Consider the following 26,406-nt stretch of genomic DNA (forward strand, 5'->3'; position numbering starts at 1 on the left):
ACCCTCTATATTTATACCCTTTAAAAAAATTAAAAAAAAAAAAAAAAAAACAGGATTCCCAGTACACCACAACACTAAGGGCAAGATCATAGTCTTTTATAGTTCATCAGCTGGAGAAATGGCTTAGTGGCCAAAAGTCACTTGTTCTTGCAGAGGACCGCGTTCAATACCCAGCACCTCACAAAATACCCAGCAGCTCACAAACATCTGTAACTCAGGTCCCAGGGGCTCCAGCACCCTCTTCTGGCAGCAACTATGAACATGGTACACAAGCAGACAAAACACCGAATAAAAATGATTAATAGTTCAGAAAGGATTCATTTAAAAACAACAAAAACCCCACAATAACAATTTAGTAAAGAAAGAAGTTTATTGTACCCACAGAACCAGAGCAAATCTGCATAAACGCGACTTCTGAGGCACTTGGAGGAGCCGCTGGCTGCATCAGAACACCATGCCTTCCAGCCCGTCCTCCATGAACTTCTTATAAAGGGCCATAAACTTGGCCACAAACGCCTCCAAGTGATAAATGGCTTTGCTGCCCAGCTGCAGTCGATGCTCATAATAGGCTGCCATCTGCGCCACCTCCCCTTTCAGCTGCCCGTCGCAGTTGTGTAAGAGCTCTGAGAGCAGGCCCTACAGGAGGAAGGGAGACTTAAAAAGCAGTCTGGGGGGAAAATAGCCAAACATGCTTATGCCTCTCATAAAGGTAAAGCTTTAATGTCGTTTTTATGTCTGTATGTAGGCATATATACTTACATGTATGTATATACATGTATATATGTATATATCTATTACTTTTTTGTATGAATCAGCAGTTTTCAACAAAACCAAAAACACCATGTATAGAATAAAACCTGGCGCTTATCTAATGTCTTCCAAATTCCAAACACAGAAAGGCTCTTGCAACAGTCTGAATTAATGGATCATTTATTTCCTTTTGCTTCGTTAGCTTTATTGATGACGCAGAAGACAGAGCACAAGAAAGTGTATCTTGATAAAACTGACATTATACAGACTGAGCAAGTTGTACATATGTCTTTAGGAATACACACACGCACCCATATCTGTGTGTGTGCGTGTGTGTATGTGTAAACAATTAATAAAAAAGAAGCCTTGAATTTTAAAGACAGCAAGAAGAAGGAAGAAAAAGGGTATGGGGAGGGCTTGGAGAAAGGAAAGAGAAAAGGAGTAATTATAATCTCAAAAAAATTTTTAAAAAAATTGTTAAAAAAGTAAATTAATGTATTTTGGATGTTTTTCTAGGCTAGAGATATGCAGTATAACATTCTCTTGAGACCGTGGCGCCATGTAGGGAATCACACCAGTCACATGATCCTGATGGCAATAGTCCATATCTACAGCACATTATCACTGACCTGTGCTGTCTGATGGGTAAGTCAGATACACTAAATGCTCTTCTGTTCTTTCCGACAAGGTCTCACTGTGACCCAGGCTGATGTGCTCAAGAGATCCTTCTACCTCATCCAAGTGGCCACCAGATCTGGCTACGTCATTTGCATGACATGTTCAACTTATTATGGGTTTATCAGAAAAAAAAAGAAAAAGCCCTCATAAGTTGAGAGCAGCTCTGTGCAGTTGCACAAGGGTGCAAGGATCTAAGTACCAAGGCAGTTATTGTCATATTCATTACATCAATATAGGCAATCCAAAGTTGCACCAATAAAGGCCATCTTCAAAAAACTGACATGGTCATCTAGCCTATGCTGTTGAATGAGACTCAGTACAGTGAACAGATTACACACTACTAAACACACACACACGCACACACACACACACACACATGCACACAGCACTTGTTACTAGGTGAAAGGAACAAGTCTATTCAAAGCATTAATAACACCTATATAGCGAGGACGACCTTGTATTCTGTATCATGTGAGTTTGTTCACATTACTGTGCAATTTCAATAGACTCAAACTGTGAATTCCCTAATACCTGAAACCAGTAAATTTAGCTAAGCGGCGAGCAGAGTGATCCTACAAAGTCTAGACTGGACCTACATCCTCGCCCTCATTTCTCCACGTACACCACGTCTTCCCTGGAACACCGGTTTCCTATCCACTTATACAGTTCCATCCTTAGTGCTGAGTGTCAGCTGGAAAAAACCTTTCCCTGAGCAGCCGACCATGGCTGTGCATAACTCTGCTCTGTTATTATTATTATTTCATTTTCCTTCCTTTAAAGACTCAAAGCATTATGAAATATTCTTCACTTGTCTCCCGTGTCACTCCCCCGAACACAGCATCACAACTGAGGTCTTCCCTCCCGTCTTCTGTGGTCCCCTAAGGGTGCCTGGCACACAGGAAGAATACATCTGTAGAATTACTAAAATGCTAAAACTGATGATGACGTACCTTAGCATTACAAAAGCGCTGTGATCACAGGACTGGTGTCAGGTTATAGCTAGGAATATTCAAGATGTCAAACAGGGCCACTTACCTTCATTATCATCTCAGGAGGAATACAGTGAGTGAGAAGCTCATAGAGCCTCCCGCGGACTTCAAGGAGCCTACGAAAGACAAAGAAATTACCACTATGTGATAAAAAAAGAAGGAACAATTTTAATGACCCAATGGGTACAGGTGGAGTTTCTTACTTGATTTATCACCCAGCTGGAGACAGAAGCTGCCTGACTTGTGCTGTACCAATGAGAGACAGCCCCAGTACACCCACTTCAGTGTCTTCTCAAACAGTCTCATTCTGTAGCCCAACTCGCCTGGGCCTCATGTAGCTCATGCCAGCTTTGAACTGGTAGCACTCTTTCTGCCTCAGCTTCCTAGGATAATCCACCAGGGCCAAGGACCAGTTCATTTTTTGTAAGTTTTTTTTCCATACTTTTTAACAGTAGCTATTTATAATAAGGGCTCCTCATTGTATCACTCACAATAGTGCTGAAGGGAAATCTAGACTCCCAGGGCCTGAGAGATGGATTGCTGGGTAATCTGCTTGTTTTGCAAACCTAATAACCTTAGTCTGATCAGCCAGAACCCATAGTGAAGGGTCAAAATGACTCCCAAAAGCCATCCTCTGATCTCTACAGAGACACACTCACAGCTGTTTGCACTGACGAGTGCACACATATAAACACACACAAACATGCACACATACAAGCATGCACGCACACACACAAAAACATGCAGAGTAATAAAAATTAAGAAAAAACAGAAATCAAGAACTTGAAATGAGGAACTTGAGCTCGTTCACACCAGAAACTAAATACACTCACTCTACTGATGAATCAAGTACTGTTTATGCAGCTTAGAATTTTATGCTTAAAGTTACAGAGAGGCTGTGAAAAGACTGGCCTGTCTCCAGTGAACCACACAAGAGATGAGGTAATGTCAGCATGAAGTATGAACCTAGTCTATAAACTAAAGCAGGGACACAAAGCTGACCTTCATAGAAGGGACAGGCAGAGCTCCCGGATAACCTCAACCAGGATAAGCCAATACAAGTGCAAACCCGAGTCCCTAACTCAGGCTCCCCTCATGGCATTTTCAGGAGGGTGGGACGGAAATGCACATACTGCATGTCAGAACAAGAATAAACAACGATATTCCCTAAACTCAGAAAACAACTGTCTTTGTCTTTCTACAATGCATTACCAAGAAAAAAGCAACTGTCCAGGGTTCTGAATAAGCTACTGCAGATGCTCCACTGCAGGTGAATCCAGACAGGGATTTAGAAGTTCTCTCTTAAAAGCACAGGTTCAAACTCCTCTCTCTGTCACACATAGAGTTCAGCACAGCAGCAGCACAAGGTCTCACTAACCACCTGCACTAACTGACAGAAGAATCTCCCGAACCCTAACTCGTCAGATAGCTACCTAGAAACATACACTCCTCTCACCACTGTGTTCATCTAAACCACGGACGCCCAGGCTCTCATGGCTGCACTCAAGTCTATTCTGCACCCTAAAAATGATCTACTCCCCCTAGGGCTCGAGGCGGCTTGCTTCTCAGCTGTGACGGGCAAGGATGAGGCTGCGCTTCAGTGAGGCTGAGGAAATGCCACACTGCAACAGCAGGAGACCTCAAAACTGTCATGTTTATTCAGAGCTATGGAGCCTGTCTTAGTTAAACTGCCATAAAAGAAACAACTAGTGGCTGAGACATTTCAGTCCTGTCCACTACTGAGTTAGAAACCCACAGACGTGAAAGGAAACAGCTTTGGAGTGTGGCACAACGATGCTTTCTAAGTACTTCGTATTTCTCACCACAGATCCTGTCCTTGGGCATGAGCAGTGTCTTGCAGTTCTGGACCCATAACGTACAATCTCTTTGATCTCTGCACCAAAGCACAAGTGCCCTTGCAGGACAACAAACAGTATCTCCAAGAGAGAAACATTTGGCTAAGTTAGCTCTCAAGCTGGAAGCTCAGTGTCTTTCTAGCATATTCCACATCGATGACAAAGCAATTACAACAATGACAATTGTTCTTTCAGCCTGAGCACACTAGGCACTTTATGCTGTGCAATAAAACTAAGAGACTTTCTGGGGGGTGGGGGGGGGGTGAAGAGATGAATAAAGTTCAATTTTACATGTTAAACAGATTGAAGAAAAACAAACTATACACAACACTACCTACTTAGGATCACTATATTTCAGATCTTACATGCAATTTTTTCCCCTTTCAAATGAGACTCGAGAATTACACTTGTAAACATCATGGTGTCTGTGCCTCCCCCAAGCTGTTACCTCTGTGGAGTCTGCTGACTGACGATAGCATTTGCAGTCTCCCTCAGATACACCTCCCAGTCTGTCTCGGGGATTTCTTGGTCTTCAGTAAAAGGGTATCTATGACACAAGAGAAAATACATTAACCACACATCGTCATGTTCCAGATGCTCCCTGTGTGATGGCCCCACTCACTGCTGCACTCTGCAAGCTTCACACATCAGTAAGGCTTTCCTGAGGTTCCTGCAGGACTTCTCTGCCAGCCTGTGAGCCAGTTCCGAAGGAAGAGCCAGACCCTCCTTCTTGCAGACACTGGATAACACACTGCAAATCTGGAAGACAAATCAACAAGGAGGAAAGCACATGAGCCAATGTCTAACGTCTGTCCGCATCGCTGTGGAGCCTTTCACAGTGCTGCTGCCTCCTACAGGACGCCAAGTGCTGCTGCTGTACACAGTCTTCACTGTCTATTATGAGTGAGCGCTGTCTACTGGGAAACTAGTACATGTTATTGACAGCTGTTAAGACGAAAGGGAAAACGGTGCACTGACTCCCACAAAGGAACCAGGGATTCTCACGTTCTCTACGTCCCCTATGCTCCCATTTCCCCTATGACAAACTAAATCAGCTTTAGGTAGAAGACATTAAATACTTCATCAGTCCTTAGGCACTGAATTCATAACACTCATTTGTTAAAAGATAGATGCAAGAGAACATATTTTATATTTGTATTTACCAGTAAACACATCACTCTGTACACCTACTAATGGTTGACCTTTCGGTCTGGCTGATATGTTTCACCTTGTTTTAGAAAACAAAACTTGACCCAAGATATTTCTGGAAAGCTTAACATGACTTACGTCATCAATGCTGGGAGCAGGCACCCGAACTGCCAGGCACCTACTGCGGATCGGGGGGATCACCTTAGATGTGGAATTGCAACACAAGATCAGCCTGCAGGTGGACATGTACTTCTCCATGGTTCTGCGCAAGGCATGCTGAGCATCCTTTGTGAGTTTGTCCACCTCTGTCAATAAAACCACTGGGTCAAAAAGAAACAAACCAGCTTCAACTGGAGGGCACTCAAGCGTTAAGTCACCATCTGCCTCTACTGTGTCCTCATTAATAGGTGTGACGTCCTAAATAGATGGCTGATATTCTACTTTCACCTCCGCGAAGGGTAGAATCATATTTTTTAAATGTTATAATCAAACAAGACTAAGAAACCCTGGTCAAAATGAAGTTAAATTAGGACTTCTCACTTCATCTCAGCTTTTATCATAACTAAGTTGCAAGACAAGGATGTGCTGATCTACGCTATAAACTCAAGGAATTTGTTAATACTTTGGAAATCTCTGATGCAAGAGTATAGCCAATGGGTATAGTCAACAAGAGAATCTGGGAAGACATACAGGAAAATTGCATCTGGCTGCAATCGAGGACCAGTCAGCCTTAAGTGGTTCAGGAACCACTTAAGAAGGCAGGGGTGACTCCAAGCTTTGCATTTTTTTATTATATTAACAAGCTGTTTCCAAAGGGCAGCAATAGCAGGAGGATTCTGTTTAAATGTGTACACAGACAAAACGACCTCAATATGTAAGTCAAACTCCATTCCCGTTTGCATAAAGGGAACAATGACAAAGACACAACATCATGCCTGAGTGGGAGTGAAAAGAGGAATCCACAATACTTGTCCAAGCTGTGAGAATGAGAAACCACAGACTGCCCACAGAACACACAGGATCACAGCCAGTATGAGCGCAGAAGCCATAAGGAGGAGCAGGCCCCACAGGGCCCACTCTGTGGCTAAGAACATGGGACCCTGACAGTGAGAATTAAGCAAGTAGTTGGTTCTATAAGTAACAAAGGCGCTTCCTGCTAAGCAGGTTCCACGCAGACCTGAGTTCGGCTCCAGAAACCATGTAAAAAGATGGCCATAAAACTCAGAGCTGGAGAAACAGGCACAGCTGCATCCCTGGAGCTCACAGGCTCTTCAGTAGAGCCAAAATCAGTCTCTCCAGGTTCAGTGAGAGACCCCACGTCAAGGATAAACTGAAGAGTGAGCCAGGAAGACTCTGGCCTCCGTGTGCACTTGCACACATGTGCACTGTACATCACACCATGACACCACATACCACAGACACATTCAAAAGAAATAGACTAAAAGTAACTATGAATAATTCAAACAATAAATATATATACAAAAGAAAAATTGACTTTTCTCCTCCAAAATAACAAAGATAAAAAATAACAACATACAGATTAGATCACTGCTTTGGAGAAATATTATCCCACAGATGAAGAATTTGACAACATACATGAAACGCATCAAATGCCGACATTTTTGTCATCACAAAGTCTTATATATAAGCATTACATGTGTATAAGAAACACTGGCAGGCAAAAGTCGCCATCAGTCATGTCTGACCAGGAGATGGGGTTACAGCTGGTTTTCACTTGATTTGTTCACAGTGACAACAGGAAGTTTTGGTCACAAACCAGTTATTTTGAAATCACGTTGTTTCTTATTTTTAATGATGTGTGTTCCCAGTACTTTTTCTGAAATGTCAAACAGGCACCGCAGACAGAGGACTGCAAACACCACGAGCAGAGGCTGGGGCTCACATTCATTTGTCTTTTCTTTCCTTCCTTCTTTCCTTCTTTCCTTCTTTCCTTCCTTCCTTCCTTCCTTCCTTCCTTCCTTCCTTCCTTCCTTCCTTCCTTCCTTCCTTTCTAGACCAGTCTCTTTATGCAGAGGCTGGGGCTCACATTCATTTGTCTTTTCTTTCTTTCTTTCTTTCTTTCCTTCCTTCTTTCCTTCCTTCTTTCCTTCCTTCCTTCCTTCCTTCCTTCCTTCCTTTCTTTCGAGACCAGTCTCTTTATGGAGCCCGGCTGCTTTGGAGCTCACTATGTAGACCACACTGGCCTTGAACTACAGAGATCCTCCTGCCTCTGCCTCCCAAATGCCACTGTACCCAGCACACATTCATTTTTAACTCCAATAAGAAGGAGCGCTGGTGCCCAGCAGCCTCACAGGAGGCTAGCCTCCTCCACTCACCTTTGAAGTCTCTTTGTGAGCTGGTTTCAAGCTGCTGTGACTGAGCCACTGTCTTCAGCATCTCCTGAATTACGACCCGATCGCTGTTTCCTGCATCACTATACAACAGAACGACGATTACATGGCCGTAAATACTTACCAAGTATTACACCCTTACTCTTAAGCTGTACATGAAAAAATTCAGGAAGTTTGTTTTCCTTTCTTTTGTTTTTGATATGGTATTTTGATTTGTGGTCCATATTGGTTTTCAATTTTCAATTTATCACCATCTTGAGTATACAACCGTGCTTGGCTACAATTGTACAATCTTGTGCTTAAAATTTTTGTTGAAACTAGTAATATGTAGTTACTATTATAAACCTTTAAAATTGGGATATTTTAGGCTCGTTAACAAACTGCAATCATATTAGCACTGAAAGCATTCAGTGTGCTCTCAAAGTAATATTACTACTCAAGGAGAAAACTAACAGTTTAACAAATCCCCTGCTACTACCTTACTCACTACAGAAGGACATAGTTGCATCTCATTTGTCCATTTCACTTTACAATTACCCACACAGCATTAAGTTTTCCTCTCTTTGTCATGCCTAGACCAGAACATCTGGACTCTGGTGACCATTTTCCCAGGCATGAAGTTGGTATATTCCCCAAGTAGCCTACAGAGCAAACACTCTTAGTTTTATAACTTGATCCATTCCCCCATCTTTCCCTTGATGAACTGTGTAAGATTTACTCTACGGACTGAAGAAGACAGTGTGTGTAGAGCATACATAGTACCTGCCACCAAATCCACACAAGCATGAGCTTAAGACTCCTCCCACTCCCTCCATTCCACCGTCTTTTCAGAGACACTCACCTCGGTGACAGGGTCCGTGGTGGCTGCTGCCCTAAGGACCTCTGACACTTTTCCCAATTAATACTGTAACATGGGTCCCCAGTGTCCCCCCAACCCCTATAGCAGGACTTGGACCTTCTATCTTAGTAGGCATCCCAGGCAATAGCCATTGCCTAACATAATCCTCCAGTAGAGACAATGAAACACAAAATATACCAAAGAAGGATGGTGGCCCACATTCAGTATCTGATACTTATTCCAGACAGGATTGACTTTTTAGACAGCTTTGTTTACGCTCACCAACACTGAAAGAGTCAGGATAGCTCAACAGAACTCATGCAAGGAACTGCAAACTGTGAGCTCTGCAGAGCGAGCAGACTTCAGTGACAGCACAGGCTGTGGGTCAAGCAACCAGCTTTACTTTAATCTGCTCTGTGGACCAAGCTTCCAAATGTACAGCAATATTTCAAAAAATAACTCTAAGCTGGAGGACAATGACTGTAAACTACTTTTGCTAAACTAGTAATTCCTACTACTTTTCTAAAAATATTTAGTAGCAGTTTACCTGGGATTAACTTCAAGGTGGTAGTTACTGGCAATGGTGCTGATTTCAATTTTTTTTTTAGATGGAGTCTGTGAATGAAACAAGAATCTGCTCAACATTTTCTTACTGGCTATCTTCTTTTTCTCATGTGTAACCAATCACCACTAACTACCTGAACAGTCTTCCATGTTAACACAGAAATAAAGGAAAAATATATTCATGCTCCACGGCAAATAATAGCATAGAAAGAGGAAATCTCATGCACACCTGTTTTACTCCTCCCACTTAAAAATGTGTCTTTGCAATCCCTTTTAGACAACTGGTGTGAGATGACGGCCATGTATCAACTTAAAGCATTCATGTTCTACAGCTAATTACTTTTGTGGATTTTCACATTGACACGGTGAATGTCTGTTTCAACTGATGTATGCATACTACACCTACACACACACACACAATTTCTTAAGTCACACACTAGGCAGCCATTAGTGGGGAGGGGTGTATACATAACCAAAATTGAAAATCCTTGCCAGTAACATCTACAGAACACCGACGAGAGATGCTTACTGTGATAGACTGATGTTCAATTCTCAATTTTTCTACCCCGACACCATAAAGTTCTCGTAGGATACACATAATTCTTGTCTTTTTTCCAGCACCTGATGGCCCATATACTAGGAGGTGAGGAAAGTCACCACACTGCACCTAGGGAAGAAAGAACAAGGCATTTTACTTCGTCGAACCCAGGTGCTCCAGGTTAAACTACTTCTAAAGTACTAAGGTATTTTGTTTACTATCCAACGCCAATAGAAAATTTACCAAACTCTGGAATGTTTGCTTTCTCTGGTCACTAATTTAAGCCAACATGCACGCACAACACAGCACATGCAAGGCACAACACTAAATGCTGAAAGCCAGGAACTCCCTCAGCAAGCTCTCTGAAGGGCACTTTCAAAAATGAGGGCTGATGGGAATGTGGAACTGATCTCTGTAACTCAGACAGATGCTTGTCTTGCCTGGTTCCCAAAATGATTCTCTTGCTAAGAAGTGGGTACACTGATTCCCTTGCAAGTTCATTGGGGGGGGGGGGGTACAGGAAGACTGCACATAAGGGATGCTATGGGAAAGAGTGTGTTATCAAACAGCAATAAGAGAATGACATCAAACTAAAGGGCACTATGGGCATGGGGGCTTGATCCGATGAGAAGATGTAGACTTTAAAAGTAAACTTGTTAACGCGTAGGAATGGCATATTAAATGCCTGCTCTAAAAATATAAACAAGTACAGAAAACCGGTGTGCATAGACATGAAGTATAATGCTCGATTTTTATATTATTGCACGCATTATAAAAACAACAACAAAAAGACAACTAAAACATATCTTCCACTTCCCTCCAGATTCTTCCAAAAACTCTCATATGGAGGATAGAGGCACTAGGTAAAATAAGTCCTCGTTTTCAGAAAGGACTTAGCTGTGATTCCGAAGAGGCTAGTAACTACTAACAGGGTGCAGGGCACTGTCCCCTGCATCAGCCCGCCATCTAGCTACCTGCAGCAGGAGAGCATATGGGCCCCAGCCCTTCCTACAACCGGGGTTTGCAGCCTCCGCCAGGTCCGCACCCCAGGCTCACGGGACCCCGGGCAGCAGAAGCAGCACTCCGGGGAACTTGTCACTTTGGGTCCCCGCTAGCCCTGCAGCGCCCGCCTTCTCACTCCCTTATCCTCGGGCTTTTCAGGAAGCGGCGGAACGTGCCGGCCTCCGCCGTCCCGGTCTGCTCACCAGGTTACGCAGCTGAGCCGCCTGTTCCTTGTGATAGTCCAGCCGGGCGAGGGAGCACGGCCGGTATTTGTCCACCCACAGGCTCATGGCAGCTGGAGTCCCACCGGTGCGCCCGCCAGCTAGACAAGTTTCCCGCGAGCGCCAAACCGCGCGTCACTTCCGGCAGCAGACGACTTCCGGATCGGGGACTACGGTACCCGATTGGAGCCTGAAATAGTCACTCGCATAGAAGGCAGCAGGATCTCCACCCCAGTTCCCACGTCCCGATCCAGCACGGGTGCAATTCATGTCCCTTTGTTCTCACCCCCTGTGACACTTTAGAAAACATTCGAAGGAGTACATCCCATGTTCCTCTTTTTGGGTCTGGCTTACCTCACTCAGGATAGTGTTTTCTATTCCCATCCATTTGTATGCAAACTTAAAGAAGTCATTGTTTTTTATTGCTGAGTAGTACTCTAATATGTATATATTCCATACTTTATTCATCCATTCTTCCATTGAAGGGAATCTAGGTTGTTTCCAGGTTCTGGCTATCACAAACAATGCTGCTATGAACATCGTAGAGCATATACTTTTGTTGTATGATAAGGCCTCTCTTGGGTATATTCCCAAGAGTGGTATTGCTGGGTCCAGGGGTAGGTTGATCCCGAATTTCCTGAGAAACCGCCACACTGCTTTCCAGAGTGGTTGCACAAGTTTGCATTCCCACCAGCAATGGATGAGTGTACCCCTTTCTCCACAACCTCTCCAGCAAAGGCTATCATTGGTGTTTTTGATTTTAGCCATTCTGACAGGTGTAAGATGGTATCTTAAAGTTGTCTTGATTTGCATTTCCCTGATCGCTAAGGAAGTTGAACATGACCTTAAGTGTCTTTTGGCCACTTGAACTTCTTCTGTTGAGAATTCTCTGTTCAGCTCAGTGCCCCATTTTATAATTGGGTTGATTAGCCTTTTACGGTCTAGTTTCTTGAGTTCTTTATATATTTTGGAGATCAGACCTTTATCAGTTGTGGGGTTGGTGAAGATCTTCTCCCAGTCAGTGGATTGCCTTTTTGTCTTAGTGACAGTGTCCTTTTTGGTTTCTAGCCATAAATAAAGAACATTGAGCCTATAATTAGTGATCCTAGAGAAGCTAAATAAGAAGGTGAACCCAAAGAAAAACATATAGGCATCCTCCTGAATATTAACCTTCATCAGGCAATGAAAGGAGACAGAGACAGAGACCCACATTGGAGCATCGGACTGAAATCTCAAGGTCCAAATCAGGAGCAGAAGGAGAGAGAGCACAAGCAAGGAACTCAGGACCGTGAGGGGTGCACCCACACACTGAGACAACGGGGATGTTCTATCGGGAACTCACCAAGGTTCAGCCTGGGTCTGAAAAAGCATGGGATAAAACCGGACTTGCTGAACATAGTGGACAATGAGGACTGCTGAGAACTCAAGAACAATGGCAATGGGTTTTTGATCCTACTGCACGTACTGGCTTTGTGGGAGCCTAGGCAGTTTGGATGCTCACCTTACTAGACCTGGATGGAGGTGGGTGGTCCTTGGACTTCCCACAGGTCAGGGAACCTTTATTGCTCTTTGGGCTGATGAGGGAGGGGGACATGATCAGGGGAGGGGGACTTGACCGGGGGAGGGGGAGGGAAATGGGAGGTGGTGGCGGGGAGGAGGCAGAAATCTTTAATACATAAATAAATTTTAAAAAAAGAAAACATTCAAAGGAATTAAAGACACATCAATGACAGTTTGGGCATCCAATCTGAGGGCTTAGGAAAAGGAAGTTTCCTCCATTTCATTCATTCATTCATTCATAAATTCATTCAAATTTGTGCCACAGAAATTTTATTTGTAGGGTTGGTTTTCCCTTAATTTTTAAAAATGTCATAGAGCATTTGCCTACATGTATCTGTGAACTGTGTTCTTGGTGCCCTTCGAGGTCAGAAGAGGACCTCAGATCCCTTGCCACTAGGGTTACAGATGGGTGTGAACTGCCATGGGAGTGCTGGGAACTGAATCCAGGTCCTCTACAAGAGCAGCCAGTGCTCTTAACCACTGAGCCATCTCTGCCGCTCTAGAACTGTGTTCTTGTCAACTGCAGTTAATCCACCTCTAGGTTCTCTCACAGGCAGGTGCCCAGTAGAGACTATTGAATAAATAGTGGAAGGAAGAAAGATTTTAACTTCATTTTACTTTATTTTTTATTTCCATTACACAAAATTTTTAATGGATTGAAAAAAGGAAGAAATCAAAGTACCATGAAAGACTATAGAAAGCCTGTAGGGAAGAACACATGGGGGTTAACATGCTATTTTGTACAGAGCTCATTTGAAAATCTTCTAGTTAAAAGACGAAGTGTGAAACACTTGGGAAAATATTCTGCATATCAAGGCCACACAATCATGGTGCCACTAAGATGCACATCTTAAAATGTGCTTTTCTATTTGTAATGCTGATTGCATATTTACTTCTAAAAAGAGATATATGTTCATGTGTGTGTGCTCACGTGCCCATAGAGGCTAAACGAGGGCCTCCATGAGTTGAAATTAGAGCTGGTTATGAGTTGCCTAACATGGGTGCTCGGAACTGAACACAGGCTGTCCACAATAGCAGCAAGGGCTCTTAACCACTGAGCCATCTCTCCAGCCCCTAGACTTCTTACTTAATGTGTGCTTTATTTTGTGCCTCATTCAGAATCCTTGTCTTATGTTTAAAAATTCTTTACGGGCTGGAATTGATTTTCACATACATTTAGTAGCCTTCTCTCAATGTGCTAAACACGAATTGATGGTGCTTCCTGTGAGTCCTCATGTTGATTAAGATAGACAAAATATCACTAAGGAAAAATCAATAACACCCCCAACTATTAGATCTAGTTCCTGATTCCAAGAAACTTTCTGAAACAAACCTGGAATTTCTGCCTCAGGACACCTGCATTTACAATGGTGAGGAGCAAATGTGCCTTCTAGATAGCTTTTATTCAGTGTCCACAGAACTGGGTCCATTCTATACTCAGGGATACATCTTTAGTTGTCCTAATACTACAGAAGAAAACCCTCCACATTTTCTATTGTTGAATTGAAATGAAGAAGCAGGTTCTGAAATGATAAAGGAAAGGAAATCAGAAACAATTGAAGGTCCATGTCTACAGACACTGGGACTGCGATCATAGAAAGACTCATGGAGATGAAGGTCCATGTCTACAGACACTGGGACTGTGATCATAGGAAGACTCATGGAGATGTGGGGCCATGTCTACAGACACTGGGATTGCGATCATAGAAAGACTCATGGAGATGAGGGGCCATGTCTACAGACACTGGGACTGCGATCATAGAAAGACTCATGGAGATGAGGGGCCATGTCTACAGACACTGGGACTGTGATCATAGAAAGACTCATGGAGATGAAGGTCCATGTCTATAGACACTGGGACTGTGATCATAGAAAGACTCATGGAGATGAGGGGCCATGTCTACAGACACTGGGACTGCGATCATAGAAAGACTCATGGAGATGAGGGGCCATGTCTACAGACACTGGGATTGCGATCATAGAAAGACTCATGGAGATGTGAGGCCATGTCTACAGACACTGGGACTGAGATCATAGAAAGACTCATGGAGATTACAAGCATGAGGTAGGTGCTACAATAGGCTGTGATTTGACAGTAGTGCCCAAAAGCATGCCAGCTTTGATAAGGACAGACAGCTCATGGTGGATCTTCAGGTATTTCTTTAGTGCTTTGTTCCAGAAGATTGAAATAGTGTGGAGAAAACAAAGCCAAAAAATAGTTCACCTAGGTCTACTTGAGTTCACAAACACGAAACACAGGTGCTCCCATTCAATTGGATTTCAGGTGACGGTGACATTGTAGGGCATGCCCCGGGCATAGGTGCAGTGAAATTAATTTTTACCTGAAATTAAATTTTAATTGGGTGCCTGGTATTTTTATCTTACACTCATCCTCAGGAATTCTTCAATTTAGGAGACCTGGGAAATGCTAGAGAGAGAGGAGAGAATCTCATATCATAGGCAGTAGACCAAGGCGAGAATCTCATATCATAGGCAGTAGACCAAGGCGAGAGACACAGCTCTGCTCTGCCTCCTGCAGCAGCTTGGGGAGTATTTCCAGATACATGAAAGCATGTTCTGATGATTCATCTTGCTTGTCAGTTTGACAGGGCTTGGAATCACTAGGGAAACAAATCTCTGGGTGTGTTTGTGACAGCTTCTCTGATTGTGTTAACTGAGGTGGGAAATCTACCCTCAATCCAGGGAGAACTGGTATAGAAGTTGCTCTCTGAAGGTAGTCAGGGGAGAGGGCCCATGGCGTGGATTGCAGTTTGCTCTCAGATGTTGCCATGAGAACAGATGCTGGGTTGAAAATGAGAAGAGCCAGGGGCATTGAGAAAATGGATAATATGGCTTGTTCTTGGCATGAGAAAGTCAAAGTAAGCAGGTAAGGACAGGGCTCTGTACCAGCACAGCTGACCTCCCAAGGTCCTGAAAAAATGTAAGGAATTATTCCTTGTATACATCCTTTCTCCTTTGCTGCTGATTTCAAAAGACTAAATTATAGGTCAATAAGGCTTCTATCAAGAGGCTTTCACTTACCTACAAGCTCACTCTGTTGACATGAATCTGAATGTGAGGTAACTGAGAAAGTCTGTGGCTACCTCTTGGTGGCAGGGACAGAGTTCACTCTCCTCATGGTAGAGCTACAAGCCAGTCATGCAAATGGAAAACAAAGACAGCTAACTTAATGCAGCAACAGCACCTGCGATACCTACAAGGTTGGAGGTATCAACTCCATGCAGTGTCTAACAGACAGAAAAGATCAGCAGTCAATAAAACACAAGTTGTAGATGGGGAAAGATGGCTTCAAATTTCCCTAACTTCAGTGGCAGAGAGCATTACACAGGCTTCTTCATGGCTGGGCTAGGTGAGTGTTAACAAAGCACATGAGCCCTCTCCATTGGCTCAACACATGACCTCCTAAAAAAATTAACCAAATCTGTAGAGGTTACAGTAGCTTTAGAGCAGCTCCTGCCTTGTACCGAAACAGTGGTTCTCAACCGGTGGGTTGCAACCTTTAGGTGTAGAATATCAGATATCCTGCATGTCAGATATTGGAATTGAGATTCATAACCATAGAAAAATTACATTTATGAAGTAGCAATAAAATAATTTTATGGTTGGGGTCACCACAAAATGAGGAACTGTATTAAAGGGTTACAGCATTAGGGAGGTTGAGAACCATTCCCTGTAACATCTTTAGACAATGGATTTGAGACACTTTTTCCTCTCTTGGAAACTCGTCCGTCTCTCAAGAGATTTTCTATTAATTACCTTTCATTTCTCTTTTTCTGATTTTTCCGTAAAAATTCTCAACTTCTTGATTTCTGTAACAATTCTTGATGAAGGGTATCTCTGATTTGCATACTCCTATGCCCACATCTTTAATTTTCATGGATGTAAGAGCAAAATCAAGGTCACTGGTCGTAAGTCATCTCTGTTTTATGTCTGTGAGCATCAGATACTTGTGACTGCACAACTGCTCTGTGAAAGGTCCCTGTGGTGGCTATTCCTGGATGTCAACTTCGTTACATCTAGAATGAACTACAATCCAGAAATGGAGAGCTTGCCTATGATAACTTGCTTAGTTTGAAGTGGGTGAATTTACTTCTAGTCCAGACCTTTGAGGTCAGAAGACACATGCCTGTGATCCAGACCTTGAGGCAGGAAGACATGTCCTCAAAGGATCCTTGAGGTGGGAAGACATGGAAGAAGGAAGCTTTTGTTCTTTGCTTGCCCTTGCCTTGCTAGTACATCAGTTCCTTCACTAACATTAGAGTTTACTTCTTCAGGATTCCAGAGTCTGCTGAAGACCAGCTGAGACATCCAGCCTCATTGGCTCAGAAAATTCTGGATTCTTGGAAATTTCCAGTCATAGCAGTCCTTGTTGGAATAGCTATAAGTCATTCTTATAAATTCCCTCTATATATGGGGAGATATATAGATATATATTGAGATAAAATATATATATTGAAAGAGAGATTCATTCTATAAGTTCTCTCACTCTAGGGAACCCTGACTCCCAAAAGCCCTGCATCTGCACCATCCATGAGGTAGGATCCAGGACTGCACAAAAGGAGAAAACATGTTCAGCACAAGTATTTATTGCTCTCTGACTGTGATTGTCACCTCTGTGGCATGAGTTCTAAGTCTCAGGTGACTGCGGTTTTGCTCCACATGTGCCATAGCCAGGCGTGTGTGTGGAGATGGGAGGGTAAACTGTGGGAGTCATACATTATATGTGTGTATGTATGCATGTGTGCATTATTATTAGATTTATTTGTTATGTATACAGTGTTCTGCCTACAGATATGGCTGCAGGCCAAAAGAGGGCAGCAGATTTCATTATAGATGGTTGTGAATCAGCATGTAATTGCTGGGAACTGAGTTCAGGACCTCTGGAAGAGCAGTCAGTGTTCCTAATCTCTGAGCCATCTCTCCTATTTTTTTAATGAAGCAGAAATAGCAACATCTCAAGAGTCCAAGAAACCAATTACAGGACATTATGTAGAGTAGAAGGGTCACTCAAAAAACAAAACTCACTCTGGCTCTGCACCTAGAGTCAGTGAAAGAAACACACCCAGCATCTGAAACCTGAGCCCATGAAAGAAACACTTTATCCCTAAACCCAGAACCAAATAAACATGCCCTGAATCTGAAACCAGAGGCAAAGAAACACGCTTCATCCCTAGGATCATGATAAGCCAGTGAAAGAACTATGCCCTGACCCTAAAATGAAAGCCAAAAGGCTAAAAAGGATCAGTGAAAGAAACTGTTTGGCCCTGAAGTCAGAGCCATCTCTGACCCGACCAACAAAACTAATCAATCCCTGAGCAGGAAAACTAACCCATCCCTGAGCAGAAAGACTTCTTCCTGGGAAAACTCTGCCCCTAAGAAGCCCTATATAAACCCCTCTGCCTGTTCACTTGTATGTCACTCTCCAGGACTCCTCCTTCCCAAATAAATCTCTTCCTCAAAGGAGTCTTGGGTAAAGATTTTCATTCACCACACAGAAGAACCTAACTGGGACATCCTTTAGGGGACTGAAGCTAAACAACCTTGCTGAGACGCACCCTTGGGAGGCTGAGCAAGGCTGAGCAGAACAGAAGAACCTGGCTGGGACGTCCCTTAGGGGACCAAGCTGAAAAACCTTGCTGCGATTTTTCCTTATGGAGGTTGAGCATGGCTGAGCAGAGCAGAAGAACTTTGCTGAGACTTTCCCTTAGCTGGGCTGAGCAAAAAAAGTAACAACTTTTCCTCAGAGTGGGAGAGGAGATTGCTATATTTCTGTCCTGGCTTCAGGTTTAGCAGAGTGTTAGCAGAAGAACTGAAGAGGAAGCCGATAGCTCCGCTAGGGCGTTCCCTTAGCGGAACAGAGCAGAGCTCAGCTGTAATGGCTCTCTAGGAGAGGAGCAAGGTTGCTATATCCTGCAGGAGACCATTCCACATCACACCCCCAACTTCTTGTAGCCTGGCTTCTGAAAAAGTCAGGACACTTTTTCCTCCAGGGCTGAGCTGTCCTATTGTGACCCCAGCTTCCAGACCTGTCCTATTATGGCTTTACCCTTCTAGAGCTGTCCTATTGTGGCTCTAGGTATACCTTGGCTTCCTGATAAGTCAGGATATCTTTGCAACTCCAGAGCTGTAACACTCACACTCGCTTACACATAAATTTCCTCTTGTTAACTCTAAAGCAACAAAACAGGACCCAGTGAGTTCTTTCCAACTCTTCGACATCTCCAAAACCCTGTGCCATTTTCTCAGTGATTTCACCAGGAATTTTAATTATTATCATTCTCTCATACAGGACATTTTGCCCACAATGTCCCTTCTCTCCACTCTGCCCAATCTCCACCTCCTCTTCCCCAGACCACTCTTCCTCCATTTCCCTTCAGAAAAGAGCTAGTTTGCCATGGATATTAACCTAACATTTAAGACTGGGCACAAATGGCCTCAGGAGCCAGGAGAGGCTCCACCTTGACCAGGTTTTATTTGGGGATAAATCACCTTCTCTGGGCCTGAAAGGACAAATCCACAAATTGAAAGTTGGCCCAAAGAAGCTGCAAGTGCCCTCCTGCCCACTCTCACATTTACCACTAGTACAAAGGATGTCACTTTTCTTCTTCCTTTAAGATCTCCATACATTTGGTGTAAATATTCATGAGTTTAACACAGAGATTTAGTTCTGACCTTGCAGGCACTTGGCTTAGTACCAGAGTTGCAATATCAAAGAACAAACTTGCAGGCAGGAAGTATAGGCCAGACAACCAGACAGGAAGTAGAGGCGGGTCAAGGAGAACAGGAGAATTCTGGGAAGAGGACACAGTCCGGTCCAGACACGGAAGAAAGAAGATATAACCTAGCCCGCTGATAAAGGTACCGAGCCATGAGGCTAACATATACTAGAATAATTGGCTAATATAAGTTATAAGAGTTAATAAGAAGCCCAAGCTAATGGGCCAATCAGTTTATAACTAATGTAGACCTCTGTGTGATTTTTGGGGGGGACATAATGACTGCGGGAACCAGGCAGGACAGAAACCCCAACAATATGTAAAGATTTTTTTCTTAGAAAGAATGGTTCTTATAACTCTATTGATTAGCCTAATGGTCATTACAACAATTACATTTCTAGAAGCACATCACTGGTAAGCCACTGTATCAGAGCATATTTTGGAATAAGTTACTGATAGAGATTAAAGATAACACAAATCTACCCATAATGTTGGAAATAAAAAGTAGTTTAGAGTCCTAGTTTTTGGCAGAATGACCAGATAAAAACACAGAGATGTCTGGCTAAATGTGAGCTTCAAATAAACAACACCACAATGCTTTTGATGCCAGAGTAGAGTATTTGCCCAATATGAGTGAGTGTAGTTGGAATTTTCTTTGGGCCACTAACCAGCTCCCAAATAAAAACATGGAGACTTATTATTTTGAATGCTTGACCTCAACTTAGGCTTGTCCCACTAACTCTTTTAACTTAATTTAACCTGTTTCTATTCATCTCTTTTTACCTTTCTTCCATCCTATATGTCTTACTTTCCTGCTTCCTCTGTGTCTGACTGACTGGTCCCTGGTATCTCCCTGTCAACTCCTTTCCTTTCTCTCCCAAGCTTAAATTCCTCCTCTTACTTACTCTCCCTGCCCAGAAGTTCTGCCTATACCTCCTCCCTCACTATTCAGCTTTGTGTTCAACCCATCCGGTGCCTTAGGCAGGCAAGGGAAAACAGCAACACATCTTTGCAAAGTTAAGCAAACATTCTGAAACAAGTGAGGGACATTAGTACACCTGAACTTCACTCTGCGTTTTGTAGTGTGGAGCTATGGAAGCAGCAACACAGAGTACCTGAAATGGCACGTGTGATCCGTGGGAGTTGACAAAAATGATTTAAGGTTGAACTGGGGAGTTGAACTAATTAAAACAGCTAAATCATCAGATTCCTAAGTATTCCGCAGTAAGCATGGAAATCATTGCTGGCTGCATGATTCAGTGCTTGCAGGTTTTCATTATGCAGAGCTGGAATGAGTAACTGTGGCGCCACACTGTTGGGAAACAGATAATTGCTAGAACATTAAAGATTTCTCACATTGTTAATGACATTGTGCATATGTCGTGGTTGAACTTACAAAGAAAGTTGTTTTGTGTGTAATAAATTCTTTTTAGGTGCCATTGTCTGCCCTTTGTCATTGGGATAACAGGGCCTAAGAGATGTATGACTATATCAAAGCCACATGGTGACAGGGATGAAGCTGTCCCATCAGAAGCACTCTGGATCCTTGTCGGTGCTATTCCCAAACACCTTGTGCAATTGGTGGAGGAAACTGTTGTAGTCACCCTTTGCTCTTTGAACTGCAGTTCAAAAATAAAGTAAAATGTTCAGGGGCTGCAGAGACAGCTCAATAGTTAAGAGCACCGGCTGCCATTGAAGAGGACCTAAGTTTGGTTCCCAACACCCTTGGGAATCAAAGATGCTTTGACAGCTCACAACTAACTGTAACTCTAGCTCCAGTTCATCCAACGCCTTCTGGTATCACCAGGCACATGCATGTAGCTATTAATTGTATTAAGAGTTTTTAAATTTTAACTGCAAAAGTTCATCTATAATTCCCTATAAATTCCAGTAATTGATGAAGATTTAATTCTCCTTAAGCTTTGCAGTTAGTTTTGAATAGAAAACACAAAATATGGACTATGCTAATCTATTAAATTTATATAGCAGCAACTGTATTGAAAATAAATGTCTTATCAATATGCCACTTAAAGTAGAGTGAAATCTTGGGAACTTGAAGACTCACTCTTTCATGGGAACAGTGAATTTTACTGGATCTGCCCCAGTGAATGAATTCAGAAGTCAACAATTTTCTGTATGGTGCATGTCAAAGCCATTCCCTGGGAACAGATAATAAAGAGATCTATGATTCTACTGCTCAAGAAATATTGTGGTACACTCAAGAGATCTGGTCATGAAAGTAACCAAATGAACAGCCACCTGTGCCCAGCACATGGAACAACCGAATCCCCATAAGTCAGACAGAAAAATAGAATGAAGATGCAGAAAAGGCAATTAGGCTTTTCCTGTTAGAAGAAACCATTTGTTAGAAGACAAAGTCCCTGTCTTCTACCTTTGTTTGCTTCAAATTTATTTGCACTAATCCAAAGCAGGTGTTCATTAACATATGAATGATAATTAGTAGCTCCCAACTTCTGTGTGGAAACACAGCAAGCTGAAAAACCTATTTCTTTTCCTGTAGGGAAAGATAAAGGTTGCCCAGTACTTTGTGACAATTATAACGGGGAAACAAAAAGCAGAATTTCTTGGCACTAAAAATGTTCCCTAAAGCACAAACAGTTCCCAATAGCTTTATTGGCAAGGGCTGACGGGCTTACCAGGGAGCTTCTTGGACTATTAATATAATATAGCTTTGGGTTAGGCATTTTGGGTGGTTTAAGGGGAGTCCACCCTGCTTTCCTTGAGTCCGGATCTATATTGTCAATGTGAGTAAGGACGTGAAGGAAGAGCCTGCTCACTAGCATCCTGAGTTCACAGTGGAGATTTGGGAGAATGATGGAGGAAGGTCATTGGCTAATAAAGAAACGGCCTTGGCCCATTTTATAGGTTAGAACATGGGTAGGTGGAGTAAACAGAACAGAATGCTGGGAGGAAGAGGAAGTGAGCTCAGACTCAATAGCTCTGCTCTCTGGGGCAGACGCGATGAAGCTCCGACCCAGGATGGACGTAGGCTAGAATCTTCCCAGTAAGCGCACCTTGGGGTGCTACACACATTATTAGAAATGGGCTAGTCCAGGTGCGAGAGTTAGCCGAGAAGAGGCTAGATATAATGGGCCAAGCAGTGTTTAAAAGAATACAGTTTGTGTGTTGTTATTTCGGGGTATAAGCTAGCCAGGTGGCCAGGAGCCAGGCTGTGGGAAGAGGCCCACAGCTCCTACAACAGGAGAAGATACAGATCCTCATGCCCAAGTCATCAATGCTGGCAAAGCAGACAAAATCAAGAGAAAGTGCAGTGTCAGGACAGGGAGCAGAGAGCAGAGCACACTGTTTGCTGAAGCTGGCCTTTTCCAGGAAGCAGCCTCTAGCACTGTGGCCATCAGCTGTTAACCCTCTAACATCAGGACTCCTAATGAGAGGTGGACTAAGGAAAAGAGAAGTTAGGTTGGGCCAAGGGAGAGCCCTGCTCCAGTCTTGTTTGACAATTTTAATTCAGCTGTCATAGTCTGAATCTGACCCCTCAAAATTCATTTGTCGAAATTTAACACAGTCAGTGGTGCCATGAGGCTCTACTCCTTCTGAATGGATTAGTACCCTTATAAACATGCTCTAGGGAACTTGTACTGATACGCAGACTGTACTATCTACTAAGAGAAATGAGTCTTCACCAAACAGCAAATCTCTTGATTCCATGACCTTGCATTTCTTAGCCTTCATAATGGTTAGGAAAAATTTTTTGTTGTTTATATATTATGCAGTTGATCTAAGATATTTTGTTGTGCCTTCCTGGAAATACTAAGAGATGCCCAAGTGAGTTACATGAGATACAGTTATTTTCAAAGCCGTTTCATATTTGACTAAAAATCATCAGACCTTTATACCCTGTTATGATCAGTTGACATTGGATATACTTGTTTTAGGATGTGTGTGGACTTATATGGAGACCTGTTTCTGCAGCTGAGTTCGACATTTTCCACATCTATACTCCCAGGAGCTACAGCATCCAGCCCGTTCTTACAGAAAGATCTGAGTACTCCATAACCTCACACCAAGACAAGCATAAATCTGTAGGATGACTTAAGAAAGAGAAGCTTAATGCTCAAGATAGTAATAAGATGTCTTAAGCTGTGTTGGGGGCATCAAGAGGCAGAAAAATAGGCAGACAAGGGTGACAAAGGTTTGGCTTACTATACAAATTGCTCTAAGACACAAGAGGAAGGCTTAACAGGGAAGCAATAGGAAGGAAGTAGAATGGAAAGGAAAGATGATAAGAAATATAATTTTAATCTAGCAAACATATCACATAGTGCAGGCAAAGTGAGATTATGAGAGAGGAGAGATTCTTGAACAATAGGAGTGTAAGGTGTGGTGGGACTGATTGCTTTATTAGATTTCATGCTCAAGGGATTTGGATCTCGGGTGAATGACCACAGAATTGACTTAGTCCTAGGACCTCTATAGACATTAAACCTAGCAGCAGCTATGTTAGTCAGCTTTCCCTCACTGAAACAAATACCTCGGATAAACAACTTACAAAGAGAAAAGGTTTATTTTGGCTCCTGGCTTTGGAAGTTATAGCTCACAGTTGATTGGCTCCATCTCTTTTGAGTCAGGGCCTTGGAGGAGGCAACACTTCATAGCAAGAGAATGTAGTTAAAGAAACGTCTCACCTCATGGGGCAGACAGAAAGCAAAGAGAAGGGGACAAGGTCCCAATATCCCCATCAGTGACACTGACTTCCTTCCACTAGGTCTCATGCCTTAAAGGTTTGGCCTCCTATCGTTGTGGGCTGTAAACAGAGGGCATCACTAGAGTTGGTATGCACATCCCAGCACTTGGGAAGCTGAGGCAGGTAGGAGGATCACAGTTTTGAGTCCAGCCTGGGCTATACAGTGATTGAGCTAACATAGCAAGTCTTGAAACTGATCCTTCAGTGCGTGAGACTTCATAGAACATTTAAGATCCAAAAGAACATTTAGATGAGATGTCTTTGCAGAAGGCATCAAAGGGTGGCATCTACCATGGTCTGTCACGATGCCACTATTCAAGCTGTTTTCCCTTACTTCTTTTGTTCTACTAATTAAGAACTATTTATTGAGAATTCTTAGTGTCATGTCACTATCCTGGGGCTTGGCAGCAGTTACACAGATGAAACATACCCCCTGCTGTTCCGACACCACAACAAAATCAGTGGAGTTACCTTAGTTCTGGAAAGTGAGGTAAGACAACCATGCAAATGAGCACTAACGACCTGAAAAATCAGGGCCAGTCAGATACCTGCTGCAGCTAAAGAAGGATTTTTAATAGCAGTTGAGAAAGCTCTATGACTGCCTCTCACTCTGTCAGGGCCGACATCGCTAAGATACGATGTGAGGAAAAGGCGTTAAAAATGGAGTCAGTGATGGCTTTTTGTTTTGTTTGTTTTGCCTTTTGTTTTTTTATTTTTTGTGAGACAGTGTTTGCCTGTAGCTTTGGAGCCAGTCCTGGAACTCACTTATCGGCTTCAAACTCACAGAGATCTGCCTGCCTCTGGCTCCAGAGTGCTGGGATTAAAGGCATGCGTCACAGCAGCCCAGCCGCTGATGGCTCTTCTATAAAGCACATGCATGTCGCCATTCAGCACCCTGAAATAACGAGAGGCTAAGCACAGAAATTGCTACCTTTCTCAGCACCTACTTTCTAGTCACACTTCCCTGGACTCTGCAGGTGATGAGTTTTGATGGGTCACGTGTCCTGCATGAAGGCTAACAACTTCCCTTCTCCATGTGGACCACACCAGCTCCATCTTGCATTGCTGTCTTCTCATCAGATGAATAGTGCTGGCCAGACAGTCTATTTTGATTGCTGGTTTGATGACCACCATAAAGCAGGGTCCACCTGCCTTCTCTCTCTGATTCAGAGTTAACGTTCCCCAAGCTGGTTCTCAACTGTGTGCAACTGCTCTGCCCAACAGCTTGGCAAGAAGTTCCAACCTTAGCAGCAACATGAATGTTGACTTTCTATAACTAACTCATAGATAACACTGGCCCGGTCTGCTCACTATTGCTCTGATAAACACCATGACCAGTGGCAGCTTGCTGAGGAGAGACTTCATTTGAGCTTGCAGTTGCAGGCCATCAGTACGGTAACCGAGGGAAGGAGCTGATGCAGAGGCAATAGAGGAATGCTACATACTGGTTTGCTCCCCTGTGGCTTGCCCAGCCTGCTTTCTTATACACCCCAGGCCACCTGCCCAGGGGTGGCACCCTGTACAGTAAGCCCTCCCACATCATTTACTAATCAAGAAAACACTCCATAGACACGAGCTGATCTGGTGGTGGCATTTTCTCAACTGAGGTTTCCTCTTCCCGGAAGACACTGCCTGCCTCTCAGACTCAAGGTCATTACAGCCTGTCCAAGTTCTGGCTGTGGATTCAGACAACTCTGACTGCTTGGGAATCTTAAGGTCATTCACATTTCCATTTTCCTACCTGCATTGTGTTAGTGACGTTGTTTTTGGTTGGCTGGTTTTTGTTTATCATTTTGACCAAACACCTGAGATTATCAACTCACGAGGAAGGAAGGTTTGCATGGGGTCACTGTTCTGGAAGTTCTAGCCTGTGGTCCACTGTCACATTGCTTTGGAACTGTGTCGAGGTAGCACAGTATGGCAGAAGTCATGGGAGACAAAACTCTGGAAACAAACAGAAAGAAAAACACGTCCCTCCCAAGGTCACACGCCAACAATCTGACATTCTCCCAGAAGACATTCTCCAGTTTTTACAGTGCTAACTTCTATAATTTCTATTTTGAAAAGCATGCTGGTCTTATTCACTACAGGACAATGGAAGGTTGCAAGAGATGAAAACTTGTTCATTATTTCTTGAGTGAATTCTGCATCTCCCAAAGGCTTGTCTGCCAGCTCTTCTTCCTGGCATTCCAGGAAAGAGGTTGCTTTTTCCTTAAGTTTTAAAACAAACTTTTATTTAGTGTGTATGGGTGTATGTCTACATATATGTCTGCACAGCATGTGTCTGCAATGTCTGCTGAGGCCAGAAGAGCGCATCTGATCTCCAGAATCTGGAATTACAGACTGTTGTGAGCCTGTGAGGTGCTGGGAACCAAACCCAGGTCCTCTGCAAGAGCAGCCAGACCCCAGTCCATTTGGATACAAAGCTTCCTAGGCCTGGATGTGTG

General features: G+C 43.3%; 1 protein-coding gene across 1 annotated transcript; it reads right to left on the minus strand.

Moving 5' to 3' along the window:
* Positions 1–351: 351 nt before the first annotated feature.
* Positions 352–11,082, minus strand: LOC142849320 (replication factor C subunit 3). Its single transcript, XM_075971259.1, has 9 exons — positions 10,919–11,082; positions 9,705–9,842; positions 9,159–9,226; positions 7,759–7,856; positions 5,561–5,742; positions 4,896–5,032; positions 4,722–4,820; positions 2,464–2,533; positions 352–636 (listed from the first exon to the last, which is right to left on the minus strand). The coding sequence occupies exons 1-9, from the start codon at positions 11,003–11,005 to the stop codon at positions 445–447; spliced, it is 1,071 nt and encodes a 356-aa protein (XP_075827374.1). The 5' UTR covers positions 11,006–11,082; the 3' UTR covers positions 352–444.
* Positions 11,083–26,406: the final 15,324 nt, after the last annotated feature.

Source organism: Microtus pennsylvanicus, chromosome 1, assembly GCF_037038515.1.
Source record: "Microtus pennsylvanicus isolate mMicPen1 chromosome 1, mMicPen1.hap1, whole genome shotgun sequence".
Lineage (NCBI taxonomy): Eukaryota > Metazoa > Chordata > Mammalia > Rodentia > Cricetidae > Microtus > Microtus pennsylvanicus.